This window comes from Strigops habroptila, chromosome W, assembly GCF_004027225.2.
Source record: "Strigops habroptila isolate Jane chromosome W, bStrHab1.2.pri, whole genome shotgun sequence".
Lineage (NCBI taxonomy): Eukaryota > Metazoa > Chordata > Aves > Psittaciformes > Psittacidae > Strigops > Strigops habroptila.
In genome coordinates, this window is record NC_044301.2 from 1796438 (window position 1) to 1817900 (window position 21463).

Here is a 21463-nt window from a genome sequence, read left to right on the forward strand (position 1 = left end):
AAATGGGGGTTATATTACCCTTCTTCCAGTCATCGGGAACTTCACCTGACTGCCAGGATTTTTCAAATATGATGGACAGTGGCATAGCAACTTCATTTGCCAGCTCCTTCAGGACCCATGGATGGATTTCATCAGGTCCCATGGACTTGTGCACATTCAGGTTCTTAAGATGGTCTCAAACCTGATCCCTCTCCTACAGTGGGCCTAAGGTCTTCATTTTCACAGTCCCTGCATCTGCTTTCCAAGACTTTCATGGTGTAGTCAGAGTATCTGCTAGTGAAGACTGAGGCAAAGAAGTCATTAAGAACCTCAGCTTTCTCCAAATCCATGGTAGCCAGTTCTCCTGATAGCTTCCGTAGAGGGCCCATGTTGTCCCTAGTCTGTCTTTTATTTGCTACGTATCTATAGAATCCTTTCCTGTTATCTTTTACATCCCTTGCCAAACTTAATTCTAGCTGGGCCTTAGCTTTCCTAACCTGGTCCCTAGCTTCCCGGGCAATGCTCCTATATTCTTCCCAGGCCGCCTGTCCTCGCTTCCACCTTCTTTAAGCTTCTTTTTTCCCTCTAAGTTTCCCCAGCAGCTCCTTGTCCATCCATGGAGGTCTCCTGGCCCTCCTGCTGCACTTCCTTCTAGTCAGGACACAACACTCCTGAGCATGTAGCAGGTGATCCTTGAATATCAACCAGCAGTCTTGGGCCCCCCTGCCCTCTAGGACTATATCCCATGGAACCTTACTAAGCAGGTTCCTGAAGAGGCCAAAGTCTGCTTTCTTGAAGTCCAAGGCAGTGAGCTTGCTGCATGCTCTTCTCACTGTCCTGAGGATCTCAAACTCAACCATCTCGTGATCACTAGAGCCAAGGCTGCCCTGGAGTGTCACATTTCCAACCAGTCCCTCCCTGTTGGTGAGCACGAGGTCAAGCATGGCACCTCTCCTTGTTGGCTCCTCTATTACTTGAAAGAGAAAGTTGTCTTCCACACAATCGAGGAACCTCCTGGATTGCTTGTGCCAGGCCGTACCGTCCCTCCAACAGATGTCAGGATGGTTGAAGTCCTCCATGAGGACAAGGGCCTGTGAGCGTGAGGCTGCTCCTCTCTGTCTGTAGAGCGCTTCATCCACAGAGTCCTCTTGATCAGGCAGCCTGTAACAGATCCCCACCGTAATGTCCCCCATTGCTGTTCTCCCTTTGATCCTGACCCACAAACACTCTGTTAACTCATCACCCGTCCCCAGACAGAGTTCCATGGATGGCTCCAAGCCTCCATCCAGGATGGGGCTGCACACAGAGAGGGAAGAAGTAGTGCGTGGGAAGGGAACAGCTCATAGTTCATGTTTTCACTCTCTTTCCTCACTTTCTCAATGCAGGATTGTGGCTGTCACTGGTGATGAGGTCTGAGCGAACCCCAGGAAGCGCTGGTTGAGGAGAGCTATGCAAAAGCTTCCAAGGAAAAAATGAAATCCTCCTTCTGCCATCCACCATCCAACTCGCCCATCCAGTCCTCCCATCTCTGGAGGGAGCTGACAGTGCTCATGGCGCTTCTCCAAAGGGTCCCATGGTGGTGGGCACCATCACTGCAGGTAGAGCCAGCCCGGACCACCCCAGGACCAGTGTAATGGTGGCCACAAAGTTGCTCCTGCTGTCTCTGACCCGCCAGGATGTGCCAAGTGGAGCAAATATTTATAATAAATATATAAATATAATAATAAAGACACATTGCCACAAGTTGCTCTTTGAATTTTTCCTGATTCTTCAGCCCAAGGAGACATCCTACAAGCCCAGGGCATGGTGTGACTGAAAAACCCTTTTGCCACAGGCACATGTTTCTCCAGGCTTGGCGCAAACTGTGCCTGGTCACTGCATGCTTCATTGGGAACATGATAGTGGGGCCAGGTCTTGACCCATAGGTCAAGGACCCATAGGTGAGGTTATCCTTACCCATAGGTAAGGCTGTTCATCCTTACAGCATGCTCTCTGCCCCATGGGCATTGCAGGCACTCCAAAATTAGGTGGTTGGAGTGGAGGGTTCAGGGAGAAGATCTGCCAGACCCTTTATCAGCTTCCAAATATGCTGGTGGCTGCTGCAAGGTAAGTGAGGGAAATGAAAACCAACATCTGCAGTGCCCAGAGGGTGAGGACACAACCCCCTGAGTGTTAAGTGCCATGGACTGATCCTCAGCCTAAAGCCTCATCAGTGTTTCATGCTCATGACTAGAAAACAGGCAGGGCTGTATTTTCTGGAGTATTGAATGTAGGCAGGGAACAGGAAAACCCCATCCCACGAATCATAAGCACCATGGGATGATGCAGCGGTGGAAAGGGAAGCTGAAGCAGAATCAACTTTTGGGGGACAAACATCTCATGGATGGCAGTTGGCTGTTTATAGACATAAAGTTCCAGAGTTATACCTTGGGAGCATGTAACACTGAGGGCTGTGATGGCCATGTTTTCTTCTAAAAGAAAAAAACTGATCTGCACCATGTGTAATGCAAAGGTGGTAAGCTCATGGATAGAAAGCCCCAGTCTGTATTTCAGAGACTCTTTAAACACTTCCCTTACTAAGCAGCCTTTCCCAATCATTCACATTGGAGGGCTGTGAAGATTATTTCCTCCATTTGTTTTAAACACTGCTGCAAATCAAAACCACGTAGGTCCCCAACCAGATTTCAAGTGGAGAACACGATGCTCAAGGAGAAAAAGTGATTCTTGCCATGGCACACAGCTAATCTGGAAAGTTTTGACCTGCAGAAAGAGCTGTGTCGACAAGATGTGGAAGGTGTTACAAGATGTTATTGTCAATGAGAGGTGAAAATGTTGAGAAGCACCAGCACATCATCTAGGAATGTTCTGGGGATGCCACATCACACCATTTATGAGAAAGGTGGTGGTGAAAAAAAAAACCTGACCCTCATAATTATGATTTTACTTGTCTCTATCCCTTCACTAACAAAGTAAAACAACGCTCCGCAGGACATGCCAATGTTATTTCTGAGGATTCTCCACTGCGATGGCCTGGTTTGGGTGATGGGCGGAGTTGCAGTGCCATTCAGGACTCATCCAGACCCCAGGGAGCTCCTGCTCACGTGAGTTGATGAGTGAGCTGCTGCCAGGTGGGAATGTTACTGAACTCATAGCATTGGGACCCAAGATGCAGGAGGTGGTCCGTGAAAAAAGGGCACCAATGGAAAATTTCCAGGGTCTGCCCTAAGGGTTCAATCGCTGGAAGCATCACTTTTCCACTCTAGCAACTGTGGGAGAAGCTCTTTTGTAGATGTTTTGTAGAACAGCCATCATGTGCTTCTTGCTATGCTGAGAACATGGTGTAGTGGAAATATATAGTGGCGTCAGCAGACATATATACAGATGTTGGCAGCTGCTGCAGCATGACCTGCCCCTTAAATGTCCTGTTACCAAAGCTGAATAGGACATACCTGAAAGTCTAATTGCTTGTTTCCCTCTAATAACTGTACTCGAGGCAGCAATGCTCAAGCCAAGAGCCTGCCCTGACCACCAAGGGACCTGCGTAATGACAGGGACACACTTCTGTCTGTCCCCTCACACCCGGATGGGGAAAACTCATCCTGGAGCCAGCTCGACCTTGTTAGGCAGAGCCCAGCTCCCTCCGAGTGGCCAGTCCAGAGCCACAGGGCATCCCTGGTGTGTGGGGCTGACAAAGCACATGGCTCCATGCTGGCTCTTGCACAGGGATGTGTATTTTAATAAAAAGAATTCTGTCAATATACAGCAGATCGTCAGTTTCTTTACCATAATTCCAGTATATTTTCATAGGCTTTTTCCCAGTTAAAATCCCCCCTTCCCCTTTTTGAAGTTTTCATGCGAAGCGTCAGATAATTCACAAATACTAAGCTTAAACTGAACCAATGTGCACAATTTGTGCAATGTCCATTTAAGCAATGCTGTACCAAAGAGGAGACCCCCCTCCCACCTCTGAAGGCAATGAGGAGATCCGCTCCATTGCAGCCCAGTGGTGGCCCCTCCTCCAGGGCTGGTTGAAGCCTACACCTACACCCCACACACCACAAACACACTTACACGTCCCCACACAAAGTCATGGCTGCGTTAGTCAGAATCTGAGCATGACAATCAGAAACCACTAGTGAAACCACAAGAAAACTTGAAATAAAAAAAAAAAACCCCAAACAAGTAACAGGTACAGGACAGATATGTCGCAGCAGAAAAGCCTTTGCACTCCTCAAAAACCAGAATCAGGACAGCAGGTACAAGAGCTGGCAAGAAGCTGGCAGCAGCGATGGGTGCTAGTTACAGCAGTGAGGTTGGTCAGTAACTGGGTCAAGCAGAACGGGAAGAACAACTCAAGCTGGCACTATTGCTCTGAGTGCAAGAAGTGGAAAGTATCACTGCTATCTCGTCTACAGGGATCCGCTGCCACTCTGTGCTGCACATCATCAGTGGCAGAGAGAGAGAGACTCACAGTCACCACTGAGTGTGACCCCTCAGCACTAACCCTGACACAAGAGCAAGATGGTTTCTACCACAGGGAGGCTCTCCATGAGAAGCCAGAGAGACTATCTCATCACACCAGAACTTTTTGGTGCCAGAATAACCCAGTATCTAGGAGCATCTCTTGGGGTTTTTCAGTAAAAACAACACAAACCAAAATGCTCTAGGATAGTCAGCACAGCTTTGCTGAGAGACCAAGTGAGGCATTAATATGACACATGACAGAGAGTTAGCTTAAAGGAACCACAAAAAGAAGGAACAAAAAAACCTCAGAAAGACATAAAGATAGTTTTTTTACAAAGATGAGAGAGAGGTCTGACTGTAGCCAGACAGCAGCAAGCTGAATGGTGACCAACAGCAGAGGAAGTCGCCAAATGTGAAAGGCAAAGCCATGTACCATGGTATTTCCAACCTAAGTACCCACAATCAGCCCCTCAGCGTGCCATAAGCCTGGGTCTATGAAATGGAGAGCCTGCAGAAGAATCTCTCACCAGGACAAGTTCATGTGCTGCCTCAGGTTCAGCACAGGCACGCAAGAGCTTCAGAAAGGAGTTAAGCATCTCTGCAACTGCAGAGAGGTAAGGATTGCGGGCTGGGTAACAGCCCTCATCAGGACAATGAGCAGAGTTGAGAATCAGTAGAGAAGCTTTCAGTCACATGAGCTGTTCCCAGAACTGAAACAGAAGCCCCAGATTTGCAAGTTAAATTCTGTGTGGTGCAGTTCTCTGCTCCTGTCTGTCTAGAAGAAAAGCTGTAGTACACAGAACTCCTCCGTCTGCTATTTTCAGCTGAGTTGATCTAATAAAAACATCTCCTCCATCTCTAAACTTCATGTTGCCTGTTTTCTTAGGCCACCACGGCTCAAGCGCTGCCTTTATGCATCATATACCTTCACCAAAAGGTAGTGATAGGCATTCCCAACCACCTCCAACACCATCTGCACATTTGCTGCCACAGTTGCCTTCTGCAGTGCAGGGGACACCTGACCCCTGCTCTGCCTTGGTTTCAGACCTCATGTTCCAGCTGCAAACCAATTCTGCAAATGCAGAAAATCCTTAAAGCTCTGCACAGAGGTCACACAGCACCTTCCTTTCTTCAGCAGCACACAAGCTCTCTGGCTGCGTGAAGCCCTGGCACCAGCTAACCTCCATTTTAAGGGCAAACTTCAACACAATCACTTCATCTTTCATTGACCTTTCCAAAACAAATTCATAAACAAACAGCAGTAAAATACATGTTGAGTCTGAGCTCCCCTGGGCCCTCCTCAGAGCTACTGACCTAAAATTCATTTGGTGCAGAATTACACTTCCTCCTGTGCAGCCAGACCAAACCTGAAGTCTCCCAAGGGTACATCAGTGGATACAAAGCATGTAGTCCTGCTACACAGCCTCACCACTTAAAAGTACATGCTCAGAAACACTTACAGGCAGATGGTTTGAATGCCAGAAGCTTAGTAGCACTTGAGTCCATGGGCTTGATACATACTGCAGAGGGACACATTAGTCCATCTTACTTGGGAGGTTACTCATGCACAGATCCTTGCTTTGGGCCTGAAACTAAAATAACTTTCATAGCACTCCTTAAAGAAACATTGCTGCTTCCTTCTGAATGGCTCAGACCTTACAAAGCTGGTACTGACCTAACCCACAGCCAGTGCTACCTGCAAGGGTGAGCACAGGTCAGCTTAGTGTTCCCAAGACACTTCCAAAATTTAAAAGTGCTTATTTAGATCAGTGTTACCTAGGGGGTATTACTATTATTACTGAGTCCTAGTGACAGAGCCCCCCTATATGGAGTATTTGTGATTTAACACCAAAACTGACAGCCCAACTGGCAGCACCCACAGATGTTTCCTGGAGGCCAACGACCTGCTTCTACCAACACAGTAGTAGATGACTTCATATTCATCAGTCCAGTCCTGTCCCTCTAGCTGCTGTGAGAGCTGGATTTACCCATTTCACAGGACTGAGAGATGCTGCTGTAGTTCAGCCACTAACATAGGCAATATCAAGTCTTCCACTCTTCCCACTCACAAAGACAAGGATTTGAGAGCCTTGTGCTCTTAAGAGAGGCATGTACCATGAAGGACCAAGCTCATTCACTTCTCATCATTAGTGTATGACAGGACCTACATCACCAGATCTCCTGAAGGGTTGCATGATGTGTATGGCTGGGACCGAGTCTGTGGGCAATAAATACATCAATGACTTTGTGGAGGTGGAAGAGACCTTTTTAATAAACAGGATTCAAATAAAATAAAAAATTCCCTCTGAGCTGCTACTGCGAGAAGAGTTCAGATAACTAACACAGAAAATGGTGCTGTATGTGCATGATGGAGGGAGAAGGGAAGAAAAGAACAAGCTGTCAGCAACTTGATGAGGTTCCTCAGTAAATCAGCAGAAACCAGCTCAGCAAAACTCTCCAGATCCATAAGAAACAACTCAAAACAAAAGAGAAATCCCTACATTGGAAGGTGCTACATTAGAATAACCAGCAAAATACTGAGTGCTGCTGGAGCCACAGCAATGGCAGGGAGACGGGTAAGATCTGCCAGTCGTTCCTGGGGTCGGGAATAGCCACATAGTGAGGGACTCAATCTGTTCACAGGCAGTGTGTGTGTGTGCACTAGAGGGGGTGTTGATGGCAGGGAGGTCAGGCTGTTGAACGAGGTGGTGGTGTAGAGTGGCAGCAACAGAAGGTGAAGGGCAGCACTCAACGATGTCAACTCCGTCTTGCTCTGGTGGCTAGTGCAAATAGTCGTCTACTCTGGCAAAGGAGCAGGAGCCCAAGCCCACGCGAGCCATAAGCCGCAAACACTCCGAGGCCTGGCCCAAGGTAAGCATCAGTGGGGGCTGCTTTGGCAGGTTCTGAGATTCTGTGGGGGCAAAAAACAGAAATCTGTTTAGAAGAGGTGTCCAGCTGCAGGCTGGCTACCTGCGCTCAGTCCTGTTCAGTCCCACCCGGGCACCAAGCCCAGCACCCCTGGTAGAAGGCCGAGGTGAGTAGCTCCAGAGAGGATGCCTTCAACACCGGAGCAAGGGGAAACACAGCATCCAGGAGCCTCAAATCTGAGCAGCAAGAGCCACCGAGGGACCCTCAAGTCCTCGATAGGACTTGCCCAGGAGCTGGCAGCTCAGCTGACGCGAGCAGCTGACTCACAGGAGGCGGCTCCAGGAGTGAAGGCACCAGCCCTCAGTGGGTAAAAACCCGCCCCAGGGAGCATGAGCGACCAGGAGCAAGGCAAACAGGGCATGGCGTGTCAGTTTGCACAGGCAGCGAGCGGGATGGTGAGCACTCGCCTCAGGACCGGGGCCCGGTCTGGGAGCTCTGCTCTGGCTGCCCCAGCAGTGGCCAGCGTAGGCACCCAGACAGAACTGATGAGAGAGAAGGCTGCAGTGAAGACCTCGAAGTGTAGAAAGTGCCTCGACTGGTCTCTTGAGGGGAGGGTGCACAATGGGCAGGGCTGCACTCAATGTGCCCTGGTGAAGGTCCTCCTGCAGCAGGGGGCTGAGCTGCGGGAGACTGTCAGAAAGCGAAAAGATGTCAGGGAAGCTGAGAGGGAGCTGGACTGCTTGCTCCAGGCCCAAACTGTGCAGGGGCCACAAGCATCCATCATAGCGCATACAGAAAAGGAGGGCATTAACCCGGGAAGCTGGGAACTAGTAACAAAAAAAAAAACCCGAACAAAAAAAAGAGGAAGAGGACAATTAACAGCAAGGGGCTTCCTCCTAAATCTGACATCCCCACCCAGAACCTCTTCGCAGTTCTGCAGGGGGCTAATGAGGAAACACACACCTCACCAAATGAACAACCAGCTGATGCACCATTAAAGAGGATCACTACTAGTGCCTCCAGGAAAAGGCGTCTGGTCATAGTAGTAAGGGACTCTACTTTGAAAAGCACAGAGGCACCCATCTGTTGGCCTGACCCAGTCTCGAGGGAGGTGTGTTGCCTGCCAGGGGCTTGGATCAAGGATGTTGCAGAGAGGCTGCCTGGTCTAGTAAGTCCCGCTACTACCCGCTTCTAGTGGTCTGTGTGGGTGCTAGAGATATAGATAGCAGTAGCCTGAAAAACATTAAGAAGGACTACAGAGACCTGGGAGAGGTGGTTAGGGGCTCTGGAGCTCAGATAGATTTTTCATCAATTCTCCAGGTTAAAGACGAGGACCTTAAAAAGGCTAGGCGGATTTGGCAGGTTAATCAATGGTTAGAACGGTTGTGCCATAGTCAGGGGTTTGGTTATTTAGAACATGTGACTCAATTTGGGAGGCCAGGTCTGCTGGAGGCTGATGGAGCTGGTCTGACAAAGAAGGGGAAGAGCTGTTTTGGTGGGAGACTTGCCAGGCTGGTCAAGGCAGCTTTAAACTAGATGTGTTGGGAGGGGGGGCAGGGCATCAATCCATCCCAACACTCCCAGTCAGTTGCCAGCACCTGTAATAAATGCTTGAAGTGAGGCAGAGATATTTCAGCTGCTCCAGCCACTGAGTCGGCTTCATTTGGAGGTCGGCTCAGATGCCTCTATAAAAACACCCGTAGTATGGGGAATAAAAAAGAGGAATTAGGGATGTGTGCATGGCTACAGGGATATGATATCATTGGTATCACAGAAACATGTTGGAATGGAAGGTTATAGGCTCTACAGGAAAGACAGGCCAGGCAGACGGGGAGGGGGAGTTGCTATTTATGTCAGTGATAGGCTGGAGAATATGGAACTCTGTCTGGGGACAGGTGATCAATCAACAGAGCTTGTGGGTCAGGGTCAAAGGGAGAACAGCAATGGGGGACATTACGGTGGGGATCTGTTACAGGCCGCCTGATCAAGAGGACTCTGTGGATGAAGCGCTCTACAGACAGAGAGGAGCAGCCTCACGCTTGCAGGCCCTTGTCCTCATGGGGGACTTCGACCATCCTGATATCTGTTGGAGGGATGATACGGCCCGGCACAAGCAATCCAGGAGGTTCCTCGATTGTGTGGAAGACAACTTCCTCTTTCAAGTAATAGAGGAGCCAACAAGGAGAGGTGCCATGCTTGACCTTGTGCTCACCAACAGGGAGGGACCAGTTGGAAATGTAACACTCCAAGGCAGCCTTGGCTATAGCAATCATGAGATGGTCGAGTTTGAGATCCTCAGGACAGTGAGAAGAGCATGCAGCAAGCTCACTGCCCTGGACTTCAGGAGAGCAGACTTTGGCCTCTTCAGGAACCTGCTCAATAAGGTTTCATAGGATAAAGCCCTAGAGGGCAGGGGGGCCCAAGACTGCTGAGTGATATTCAAGGATCACCTGCTCCAAGCTCAGGAGTGTTGCATCCCGACTAGAAGGAAGTGCAGCAGGAGGGCCAGGAGACCTCCATGGATGGATAAGGAGCTGCTGAGGAAACTTAGAGAGAAAAAAGCAGCTTATAAAAGGTGAAAGTGAGGACAGGCGGCCTGGGAACAATACAGGGATATTGTCTGGGAAGCTAGGGACCAGGTCAGGAAAGCTAAGGCCCAGTTAGAATTAAATCTGGCAAGGGATGTGAAAGATAACAAGAAGGGCTTCTATAGGCATGTAGCAAAAAAAACACAGAACAGGGACAACGTGGGCCCTCTCCGGAAGCTATCGGGAGAACTGGCTACCATGGATTTGGAGAAGGCTGAGGTTCTTAATGACTTCTTTGCCTCAGTCTTCACCAGCAAGTCCTCTGACCACACCACCCAAGTCTTGGAGGGCAGATGCAGGGACTGTGAGAATGAAGACCTTAGGCCCACTGTAGGAGAGGGATCAGGTTCGAGACCATCTTAAGAACCTGAATGTGCACAAGTCCATGGGACCCGATGAAATCCATCCACGGGTCCTGAAGGAGCTGGCAAATGAAGTTGCTAAGCCACTGTCCATCATATTTGAAAGATCATGGCAGTCAGGTGAAGTTCACAACGACTGGAAAAAGGAAAATATAACCCCCATTTTCAAGAAGGGGAAAATGGAAGACCCAGGGAACTACAGACCGGTCAGTCTCACCTCTGTGCCTGGCAAAATCATAGAATCATAGAATAGTAAGGGTTGGAAAGGACCTTAAGATCATCTAGTTCCAACCCCCCTGCCATGGGCAGGGACACCTTGCCCTAAACCACGTGGTCCAAGGCTCTCTCCAATCTGGCCTTGAACACCGCCAGGGATGGAGCATCCACAACCTTCCTGGGCAACCCATTCCAGTGCTTCACCACCCTCACTGTAAAGAACTTCTTCCTTATATCTAGTCTAAACTTCCCCTGTTTAAGTTTGAAGCCATTACCCCTTGTCCTACCACTACAGTCCCTAAGGAAGAGTCCCTCCCCAGCATCCTTATAGACCCCCTTCAGATACTGGAAGGCTGCTATGAGGTCTCCATGCAGCCTTCTCTTCTCCAGGCTGAACAGCCCCAACTCCCTCAGCCTGTCTTCATACGGGAGGTGCTCTAGTGCCCTGATCATCCTCGTGGCCCTCCTCTGGACACGCTCCAACAGCTCCATCTCCTTTTTATGTTGAGGACACCAGAACTGCACACAGTGCTCCAAGTGAGGTCTCACGAGAGCAGAGTAGAGGGGCAGGATCACCTCCTTTGACCTGCTGGTCACGCTTCTTTTGATGCAGCCCAGGATATGGTTGGCTTTCTGGGCTGCAAGCGCACGCTACCGGCTCATGTTAAGCTTCTCATCAACCAACACCCCCAAGTCCTTCTCTGCAGGGCTGCTCTGAATCTCTTCTCTGCCCAACCTGTAGCAGTGCCTGGGATTGCCCTGACCCAGGTGTAGGACCTTACACTGGGCTTGGTTAAACTTCATAAGGTTGGCATCGGCCCACCTCACAAGCGTGTCAAGGTCCCTCTGGATGGCATCCCTTCCCTCCAGCGTATCAACCGAGCCACACAGCTTGGTGTCGTCGGCAAACTTGCTGAGGGCGCACTCCATCCCACTGTCAATCTTGGAGCAGATTCTCCTGGAAAGCATGCTAAGGCACATGAAAAACAATTAGGTAGTTGGTGACAGCCAACATGGCTTCACTAAGCCTGTCTGACCAATTTGGTGGCCTTCTATGATGGGGCTACAGAAGTGATGGATAGGGGCAGAGCAGTTGACGTCACCTACCTGGACTTGTGCAAAGCATTTGACACTGTCCTGCACGACATCCTTGTCTCTAAATTGGAGAGACATCAATTTGATGGATGGACCACTTGGTGGATAAAGAACTGGATGGATGGCCGCACGCAAAGAGTTGTTGTCAACTGCTCAATGTCCAGATGGAAACCAGTAATGAGTGGTGTCCCTCAGGGATCAGTGTTGGGACCTGTCTTGTTCAACATCTTTGTCGGCGACATGGACAGTGGGATTGAGTGCGCACTCAGCAAGTTTGCTGACGACACCAAGCTTTGTGGTTTTGTTGATATGCTGGAGGGAAGGGATGCCATCCAGAGGGACCTTGACACACATGAGAGTTGGGCCAATGCCAACCTCATGAAATTCAGTCAAGCCAAGGGCAAGGTCCTACACCTGGCTTGGGGCAATCCCAGGCACAGCTACAGGTTGGGCAGAGAAGAGGTTCAGAGCAGCCCTGTGGAGAAGGACTTGGGGGTGTTGGTTGATGAGAAGCTTAACATGAGCCGGCTTCAGTGTGTGCTTGCAGCCCAGAAACCAACCGTGTCCTGAGCTGCATCAAAAGAAGCGTGACCAGCAGGTCGAAGGAGGTGATCCTGCCCCTCTACTCTGCTCTTGTGAGACCTCACTTGGAGTACTGCATACAGTTCTGGTGTCCTCAACATAAAAAGGCCATGGAGCTGTTGGAGCAAGTCCAGAGGAGGGCCACAAGGATGATCAGGGCGCTGGAGTACCTCCTGTATGAAGACAGGCTGAGGGAGTTGGGGCTGTTCAGCCTGGAGAAGAGAAGGCTGCATGGAGACCTCAGAGCAGCCTTCCAGTATCTGAAGGGGGCCTACAAGGATGCTGGGGAGGGACTCTTCCTTAGGGACTGTAGTGGTAGGACAAGGGGTAATGGGTTCAAACTTAAACAGGGGAAGTTTAGATTAGATATAAGGAAGAATTTCTTTACAGTGAGGGTGGTGAGGCCCTGGAACAGGTTACCCAAAGAAGTGATAAATGCTCCATCTCTGGCAGCGTTCAAGGCCAGGTTGGATGGAGTCTTGGGTGACATGGTTTAGTGCGAGGTGTCCCTGTCCATGGCAGGGGGGTTGGAACTAGATGATCTTAAGGTCCTTTCCAACCCTAACTATTCTATGATTCTAAGGCGCTGACTCTGGAAGGAAGCTACTCCTGAGTACCAGTGGCTCTGCACCAGTGCTCGTCCGCACACCCCACCACCCATGACATGTCCCACGTGGAGCCACAGCTCACCAGGGCCTTTGAGAAAGTGCTACTGGGGTGGCCAGAGCAAGAAAAAGGCAATTGAGCCCCTGCTGCCTCGGTGTCTGCCAGAAAACCCTTAAAGCATGAGAGATCAAAGCATTGAAGAATAAGGAAAGGCAGGAGAAACTGGGACCAAATGAGAGGCAACCTCTCCATGTCTCCCACTTATGCAAGTCTACACAGCAGTCCAAGCACTAGACAAACTCACTCACTGGTCACTGCTTCTTTCCGACATCATGTTTGCTATGTATGCAAGAGGGAATCCTTTGCTGACCTTGACAAGGTATCTTGCGATCTGTGTGACAAAGCATGTCCAGGCACCATCTTTCATATCTCCCTGGTGACACCCCTCAGCAACTTGCCCATGCTTCTCAAGTGCTGGACAAACAACTGAGCTACCCGGCTGGACTCAGTCCATGCTGACTGTCAGGGGAAGGGACTCTCCTTCCCAAACCATATGATTTCTGTTCCTTTACTCAGACAGAACAGGAGCCCTCATGGGTTTGTCCATCAAGCTGTTCCTTCCTTCAGAAAATAATCTCTCGGTCTTCTGACACACTCAACGCAAGATGCACAGACCCACAAAGACATACATCTGGGCACAGTGAGCTAGACCATGCACAGTAGTCAAGCATGGGTTTCCAAGAGTGGTCGGTGTTTGGCTGGCTGTGGATGGACTGAGCTAACCCAGACGAGTGTCCTGTGAAGCTACCTGAGCAATGACACAGCATGTACATGGTCTGCTGACAGGATCAAGGGCCTTGCCTAGAATGAATCGATGCCTTTCTCACAGGTTGGTGGCAGGCCATAACCTCATTATCACTATACCCATTTCTCTACCATGGGATTTTCTGTAGCTGAAGATGCCAGAGGGTCAGCAACGACATGGCAACTCACTCATTGCAAGCACAAGATTTCCATCGGGGAAAGCTACTGCATTTACTACACCAGGTTCAAGACAGGAACTTTTCTGAAGGAAAATGAAAGAGCAGGCATAAACATTCAGCTCTGAGGACACAGAGCAGGGCAAGAAACTGCTCATACCTGGATCCAACCATGATCCATCTTGCTGACACAAAGAGCAAAGCTCATCACAAAAAGAGGACCTGTCTTGCTAGCTGAAGAAAACCAACCTATACCCAGATCTCTGCACAGAGCAGGATCCTCTCAGCACATTTAAGACCAGAAGGGAAAGAGCAACAGGGCTGGATCATTACCACAGCCTTGATTCCAATACTACACTGCAGGCAGCCAGGCTCTCTGGGCTATAAGAGGCATAGCACATGATGGGAACACACAGAGGCAATGCTTGAAGACAAACCCTGTCTGCATTTAACTCTGCATGTTCAGCATAAGCTCAAAGGTAAGTGGAATTACGGCTCCTCTCTGCTTTACAGCCAGCACTATGGAAACCTGCTTCACTTATGAGATACTGCAACAGAGCAACTGCATTCCCTGCCAGAAAGTAGGATGATGGCAGGACAAGACTCTGCCAACCCAAACGGCATGGAAAAGAGCTCTGGTAATGCCAGCAAAATGATTCAGGTGGGTTCAGAGCAAGAAGGAAGAGGAGCAGGAAATGAATCAAAGAGATCTTGGCTTCAGTAAGCAAGGGAGGAAAATACTAAGGAACATCCTTGGAAGCAGCATTGAGGAAGACCCAAGGAAGGGAGTCAAAAGAAGATTACATCAGAAGGATCCGTTCTCTGCAGACTTCCCTCCCACCTCCCTTCCTGCATCACTGCCCTATCAGTCCCCAGCAACAGGAAGAGAGGCAAAAGCTAAATATTTCTGAGCTTTTCCTGACACTCACAGGCTTGCCTGACACAGGACAGCCCTTGAGAGGTATGTCTAGTGGGTAGCACTCACATAGGAACCAGGCCTTACCCAATATAGCACTATTAAGAGCAGCACACACGGGTTCCCTCTGGATTGGGTCCAGCTGTTGACCAATGGGGCAGTTCCAAGGGTCTGAGTAAGCTAACAAGCTAAATGCATCCTGTGTGAGAGAACAGAAAGACACAGTAAGGTCATGCATGGCTGCAAAGACACAGGAAAACCAGGTCCATCAGCTGGGGCACCTCCTGCCATTGACAAGGTGACAGATGCCTACCTCCTGAAAAGAAAGGGCCCTTCTTGGCAGCAAGGGACCACACTGAGCTATTGAGATAGTGGATTAAAAAGGGTGCCCCCTCCACCTGGCAGGGGAGCCAGCACGGTAAGGCAGGTAGTCACCTGGAGAGAAGAGCATGCAGTTGCTCCAGGAAGGCAGGCAGGAACTGTGTTTCTTCTCTCCTGTGCTGAGAACTGGGTCTAGATGCTCTGTGCTCACCAAGCTTTCACCTCTGATCCTCATGCAGGCCCCCTCTTCCTCACCAGGAGCAGAAGTGGGGGCTACCCAGAGCTCTGCAAAGGAACCCACAACCCCAGTGCTGGCCCACAGAACTACTGTGATGCAGCACAAGGCCCAGGCTTACCTGAAGCATCTCTTTGTGCACTGTGTTCTTTCCATATTCCCTGCAAAGCTGCTCACTCAGTATCTGCAGCTCACGTCCAAACTGGATCATTCGCTCCGTGGCAGCATGGTTCCCTCCACAGAGCTGCCTCTGGGGGCAGCTGTCTTCTAGAGGAAAGGCAGTGGAGAAGTAACAATCATTCCCCACCATTGCCCACTCTGTGACATGCCACCCATAAACTCCTTCCCCTTCTGGAGCAGGTAGCTGCTCTCCGCTCTAAGTTTATCCTACTGGAAGCTTTTTGTGATCCCTGCACTGCAAGAGCCAGTAATGTGTTTTCATAGCACCTTTTAGGTACAGGGAAAACTTGAGCTCAGTTTGTTTAATGCCTGAAGATTAGCTACATTTCGAATCTTCTGATAAAATCATGGGAGCTTGCAACTCCAACTGTGTTTCCCCTTCATATGTGTAATATAGTGCACGCAACATGGAAACTCCTGGTCTAACCAATCCCAGACTCCAAAAACTTTCAGTCAGAGATGCTAACACCACCAACTTCCCAGAACTGGTTGCCCACAAGACCCATTCTAACTGGAGGAATCCCCAGTTTCAGAGGTAGTGTAGCTGATTCATCTTTTCCCTCCCGGCTAAAGCATCCACAAACACAACAGTTGTAGCTGACCACACTGTGCTGAGGACACTTTGTGACTGGGCATCAGCCAGCTTTGCACAGCTCGGTTCAGTTCCTCAGCTGGCAGAAGTGCCAGGACTGCTCTGAGCTGGTTTCACAACCAGTGCTGAACAACCCTTTGACTCCTATTGCTTTCCCTGCTCCACATCACCAGCACTGCTGAGAGACTATGAAAAGCCAGAGCTAGTTTAGTTCCAGGACAGATTCATCTTCCCTGTGAAACAGGCATCTTGAGAACTTCATTCGCTGGGGTGGGTATGTAGTTTTTTTCCCCACAATCCAATTACAATTTAGCTCTCAATACCAACTCTTTCCATTTCCCTTTACGCCTCCTGCCTCTGAGGCCCTACCCATGCTGGATTCATCTGTCTGCAGGATCTCTTCATGTTTGTAGGTTCCATTTGTTATCCTGGTGGATGAATTTTCCAGGACTCCGTTAGGGTAATGCTCAGCCTCCATTTCCATCTCACTGTCACTGAGGTGAAAGGAAGAAAGAAAGGTCAGAGGTGGGTCCGTGCAAACCTCATGAAGTTCAACAAGGCCAAGAGCAAGTTCCTGCACTTGGGTCAGGGCAATCCCAAACACAAATACAGGCTGGACAGAGACCGGATGGAGCAGCCCTGAGAAGGACTTGGGGGTGTTGGTCAATGAGAAGCTCTCCATGACCCACCAGTGAGCACTTGAGCCCAGAAACCACCCATGTCCTGGGCTGCATCTCTACAGCGTAAGCAGCAGGTTGAAGGAGGGGATTCTTCCCCTCTACTGTGCTCTGGGGAGACCCTCCCTGCAGTCCTGCGTCCAGCTCTGGGGCAACACCACAAGAGGGATATGGAGCTGTTGAAGCAAGTCCAGAGAAGGCCATGGAGATGCTATGAGGGCTGGAGCAGCTCTGCTCTGGAGACAGGCTGAGAGAGCTGGGCTGGTTCAGCCTGGAGAAGAGAAGGCTCCTTAAGGGGAGACCTTAGAGCAGCTCCAGTGCCTAAAGGGGCTACAAGAAACCTGGAGAAGGGCTTTGGACAAGGGCCTGTAGGGACAGGACAAGGGGGAATGGCTTTAACCTGACAGAGGGGAGATTGAGATGAGGTCTTAGGCAGAAGCTCTTCCCTGTGTGAGGGTGGTGAGGTGCTGGCACAGGGTGCCCAGAGAAGCTGTGGCTGCCCCATCCCTGGCAGTGTTCAAGGCCAGATTGGACAGGGCTTGGAGCAACCTGCTCTAGTGGAAGGTGTCCCTGCCCATGGCAGGGGGTTGGAACTGGATGAGCTTTAAGGTCCCTTCCAACACAAATCACTCTGAGATTCTATGAGCCCCCAAGCCTAAGCCAGAGCAGGGGAACTGGTACAGCCTTGTTTCTGCTGGGAATAGTAGTGATCTTGTAGATAATGAGGAGTTATTTTGCTGTTCAGAAGAGAAGGACAGATGTCTTTCTGGCTCCTCAGAAAACAGACTGAGCCCTCTCCCACCATCTCACTCTCCTCAGGCATCTACAAAGGAAAAAAATACCTGGTTTCTTGGTTACTCGTACTACCGTGCTGCTGAGATTTGGTAGAATCTGTAGAATTAGACTCAGAGTAGTTCACAGATGAGGGGGAGGAGGAGGAGGAAGATGAAGATGATGAACTCAGTGTTGGGTATTTACTGTGACTCTGTTTGCTTTTCGTGGACATGACTCCATTGCTACAGGTTGGACTATCTGCTCCTGAAAGTCAAGAGGAAAGGGAAAAATGAGACCAGACTGACAATATAATTCTATTGTGAAGCCAACAATTTAGCAAGAGAGCAGGCCCCAAAGGAAGAAAGCAAAATAAGACTGCAGAGCTTCAATTATGGTTCATTGTTCTTAAATTCAATGGGGCTTAGAGAAAACACAGATAAATATGGAAAGAACCCCATTGCTCACTGGCAACATCTGAGCTTAAGGAAGTTCTAAAACCAGGCTGTAAATAAAAGATGGGCAGAAACAGCTCACACAAGTATAGTAATTATTGTTGAAATATGAAGCATGGATGGTTTGTAAAGAAGTTTACCAACTCTCGACTGCTCCCCCCCAAAAGGTCCCTAACAAGCTGTGGAACTCACTGACGCAGGACACAAACCCTTGGTCATTACTACAAGTTTTATATGGATTCAGAAAGGACTGGCTAAACTTACAAGGGCTATTTAATACCCAGACCACTGCGAATCATTAGAGGCTCAAATAATATTTTGGGAAAACCTCACTATGGTTTTTCTGCCTTCATATATTCTTCCCTAGGCAACTACTATTGACCACAGGATCTTGGCTAGATGATGGGACCTGGCATGGCTGTTCTTCCAGAAATAGTGATATATCCAAATTCATCAGCTGATCACACAGTTATATTTATAGCTAGGGAATTTCTGTTTTTATCATGACAATGGAGATTCAAACAAGGAGCAATTTTGTGCATTTTAATGACAAAGATGCAGCAGACTGTGCACAACAGTTCTGCTTAACATTTGAAATATGCACTGATGAAATTATCACTATTTTCAAAGCACAAGGTCTGACAGAGAGAACTGTGAAGGTGATGTCCCATGGATGGAGACATACATATGAATGCTGCCTTGTGCTGCAGATGTAGGCATCTCCTGGTTGAAAACAGGTATTACCAAGAGCTTTTATGGACCGATGGGATGATTCTGACTATCTAGTCAAAGAAACATACCCAGGATTCCTCACAACACAATACAGGAAAATAAAGATACTGGCTTAGGAAGGTGAGTGACAACTTGGAGGCATTCAAGTACTTGTCTTACTTTCCCTTCAGCATTTGCCTGTCCACAACAGTGGGAATACTGAAACAAAATACACTTAGATGGCAGTGAGCAGCTCAAGGCTCAGTGAAGCAGCTCTGAGTGTTTTCAGGGGCTCTGCAGGTCATACTCCCCAGCCCACTCTATCTTCAAAGCCATAGCCAATAATTACCTAGGGAACATATCTTAGGTGTCCGGGCTAATCTTGTTCTTTCCACTTATATCCTGAAGTTTAATTTCCCAAACTGCAAAGAGCTGATACTCCAGAGATGGATTTTGCAAGAAGAGAACTGCTCCTTTCTCAAGTGCTTAAGAGCTGCTTTGGTCTGAGACTTGCCAGGCTGGTCAAGGCAGCTTTAAACTAGATGTGTTGGGGGGGGGGGGGCAGGGCATCAATCCATCCCAACACTCCCAGTCAGTTGCCAGCACCTGTAATAAATGCTTGAAGTGAGGCAGAGATATTTCAGCTGCTCCAGCCACTGAGTCGGCTTCATTTGGAGGTCGGCTCAGATGCCTCTATAAAAACACCCGTAGTATGGGGAATAAAAAAGAGGAATTAGGGATGTGTGCATGGCTACAGGGATATGATATCATTGGTATCACAGAAACATGTTGGAATGGAAGGTTATAGGCTCTACAGGAAAGACAGGCCAGGCAGACGGGGAGGGGGAGTTGCTATTTATGTCAGTGATAGGCTGGAGAATATGGAACTCTGTCTGGGGACAGGCGATCAATCAACAGAGCTTGTGGGTCAGGGTCAAAGGGAGAACAGCAATGGGGGACATTACAGTGGGGGTCTGCTGCAGGCCACCCGATCAAGAGGACTCTGTAGATGAAGCGCTCTACAGACAGAGAGGAGCAGCCTCACGCTTGCAGGCCCTTGTCCTCATGGGGGACTTCGACCATCCTGATATCTGTTGGAGGGATGATACGGCCCGGCACAAGCAATCCAGGAGGTTCCTCGATTGTGTGGAAGACAACTTCCTCTTTCAAGTAATAGAGGAGCCGACAAAGAGAGGTGCCATGCTTGACCTCGTGCTCACCAACAGGGAGGGACCAGTTGGAAATGTAACACTCCAAGGCAGCCTTGGCTATAGCAATCATGAGATGGTCGAGTTTGAGATCCTCAGGACAGTGAGAAGGGCACGCAGCAAGCTCACTGCCCTGGACTTCAGGAGAGCAGACTTTGGCCTCTTCAGGAACCTGCTCAGTAAGGTTCCATGGGATAAAGCCCTAGCGGGCAGGGGGGCCCAAGACTGCTGGTTGATATTCAAGGGTCACCTGCTCCAAGCTCAGGAGTGTTGCATCCCGACTAGAAGGAAGTGCAGCAGGAGGGCCAGGAGACCTCCATGGATGGATAAGGTGCTGCTGAGGAAACTTAGAGAGAAAAAAGCAGCTTATAAAAGGTGAAAGTGAGGACAGGCGGCCTGGGAACAATACAGGGATATTGTCTGGGAAGCTAGGGACCAGGTCAGGAAAGCTAAGGCCCAGTTAGAATTAAATCTGGCAAGGGATGTGAAAGATAACAAGAAGGGCTTCTATAGGCATGTAGCAAAAAAAACACAGAACAGGGACAACGTGGGCCCTCTCCGGAAGCTATCGGGAGAACTGGCTACCATGGATTTGGAGAAGGCTGAGGTTCTTAATGACTTCTTTGCCTCAGTCTTCACCAGCAAGTCCTCTGACCACACCGCCCAAGTCTTGGAGGGCAGATGCAGGGACTGTGAGAATGAAGACCTTAGGCCCACTGTAGGAGAGGGATCAGGTTCGAGACCATCTTAAGAACCTGAATGTGCACAAGTCCATGGGACCCAATGAAATCCATCCACGGGTCCTGAAGGAGCTGGCAAATGAAGTTGCTAAGCCACTGTCCATCATATTTGAAAGATCATGGCAATCAGGTGAAGTTCCCAACAACTGGAAAAAGGGAAATATAACCCCCATTTTCAAGAAGGGGAAAATGGAAGACCCAGGGAACTACAGACCGGTCAGTCTCACCTCTGTGCCTGGCAAAATCTTGGAGCAGATTCTCCTGGAAAGCATGCTAAGGCACATGAAAAACAACGAGGTGGTTGGTGACAGTGTCCTGGGTTCAGCTGCAACAAGTATTTTTCTCCTTCTCAGTAGCTGGTGCAGTGCTGTGTTTTGGCTTTAGCCTGAGAACAACACTGATAACACACCGATGTTTTCAGTTGTTGCTAAGTAATCCTCACCCTGATTAAGGACTTTTCAGTCTCATGCTCTGCCACTGAGGAGGGGCACAAGAAGCCGGGAGGAAGCAGAGATGGGACACCTGACCCAAACTAGCCAAGGGGTATTCCATCCCACAGCACAGCATGCCCAGTACAGAAACTGGGGGGAATCAAACGGAAGGCCCAGATTGCTGCTCAGGTCGGGCTGGGTATTGGTTGGTGGGAAGTGAGCAATTGTATTCTCTCCCCTTGTTATTTCCCTTATGATTATTATTATTGGTGGTGGTAGTAGTAGTAGTTTTGTAATATACCTTAGTTACTGGACTGTTCTTATCTCAACCCGTGGGATCTACATTCTTTCATTTCTCCTCTCCATACCTCTGGGAGCAGCAGGGGGAAGATGAGGGGGGAGCTGTGTGTTTCTGAGCTACTGGCTTGGCTTAAAACACAACAGACAGACAGCATGGCTTCACTAAGGAGAAATCCTGCCTGACCA

At 49.3% G+C, this 21463-nt stretch overlaps 1 protein-coding gene across 1 annotated transcript in view; it reads right to left on the minus strand.

The window, feature by feature from the left end:
- Nucleotides 1–3711: 3711 nt before the first annotated feature.
- The window catches only part of LOC115619035 (ran-binding protein 10), an 85100-nt gene continuing 67348 nt past the window's right edge, over nt 3712–21463 (minus strand). Inside the window, exons 10-14 of the mRNA XM_030511049.1 lie at nt 17504–17699; nt 16354–16478; nt 15334–15479; nt 14744–14855; nt 3712–7354 (exon numbers count right to left, since the gene is read on the minus strand). Coding sequence (XP_030366909.1) covers nt 7224–7354; nt 14744–14855; nt 15334–15479; nt 16354–16478; nt 17504–17699 — 710 coding nt within the window. The 3' untranslated portion in view covers nt 3712–7223. The remainder of the gene's footprint in view (nt 7355–14743; nt 14856–15333; nt 15480–16353; nt 16479–17503; nt 17700–21463) is intronic.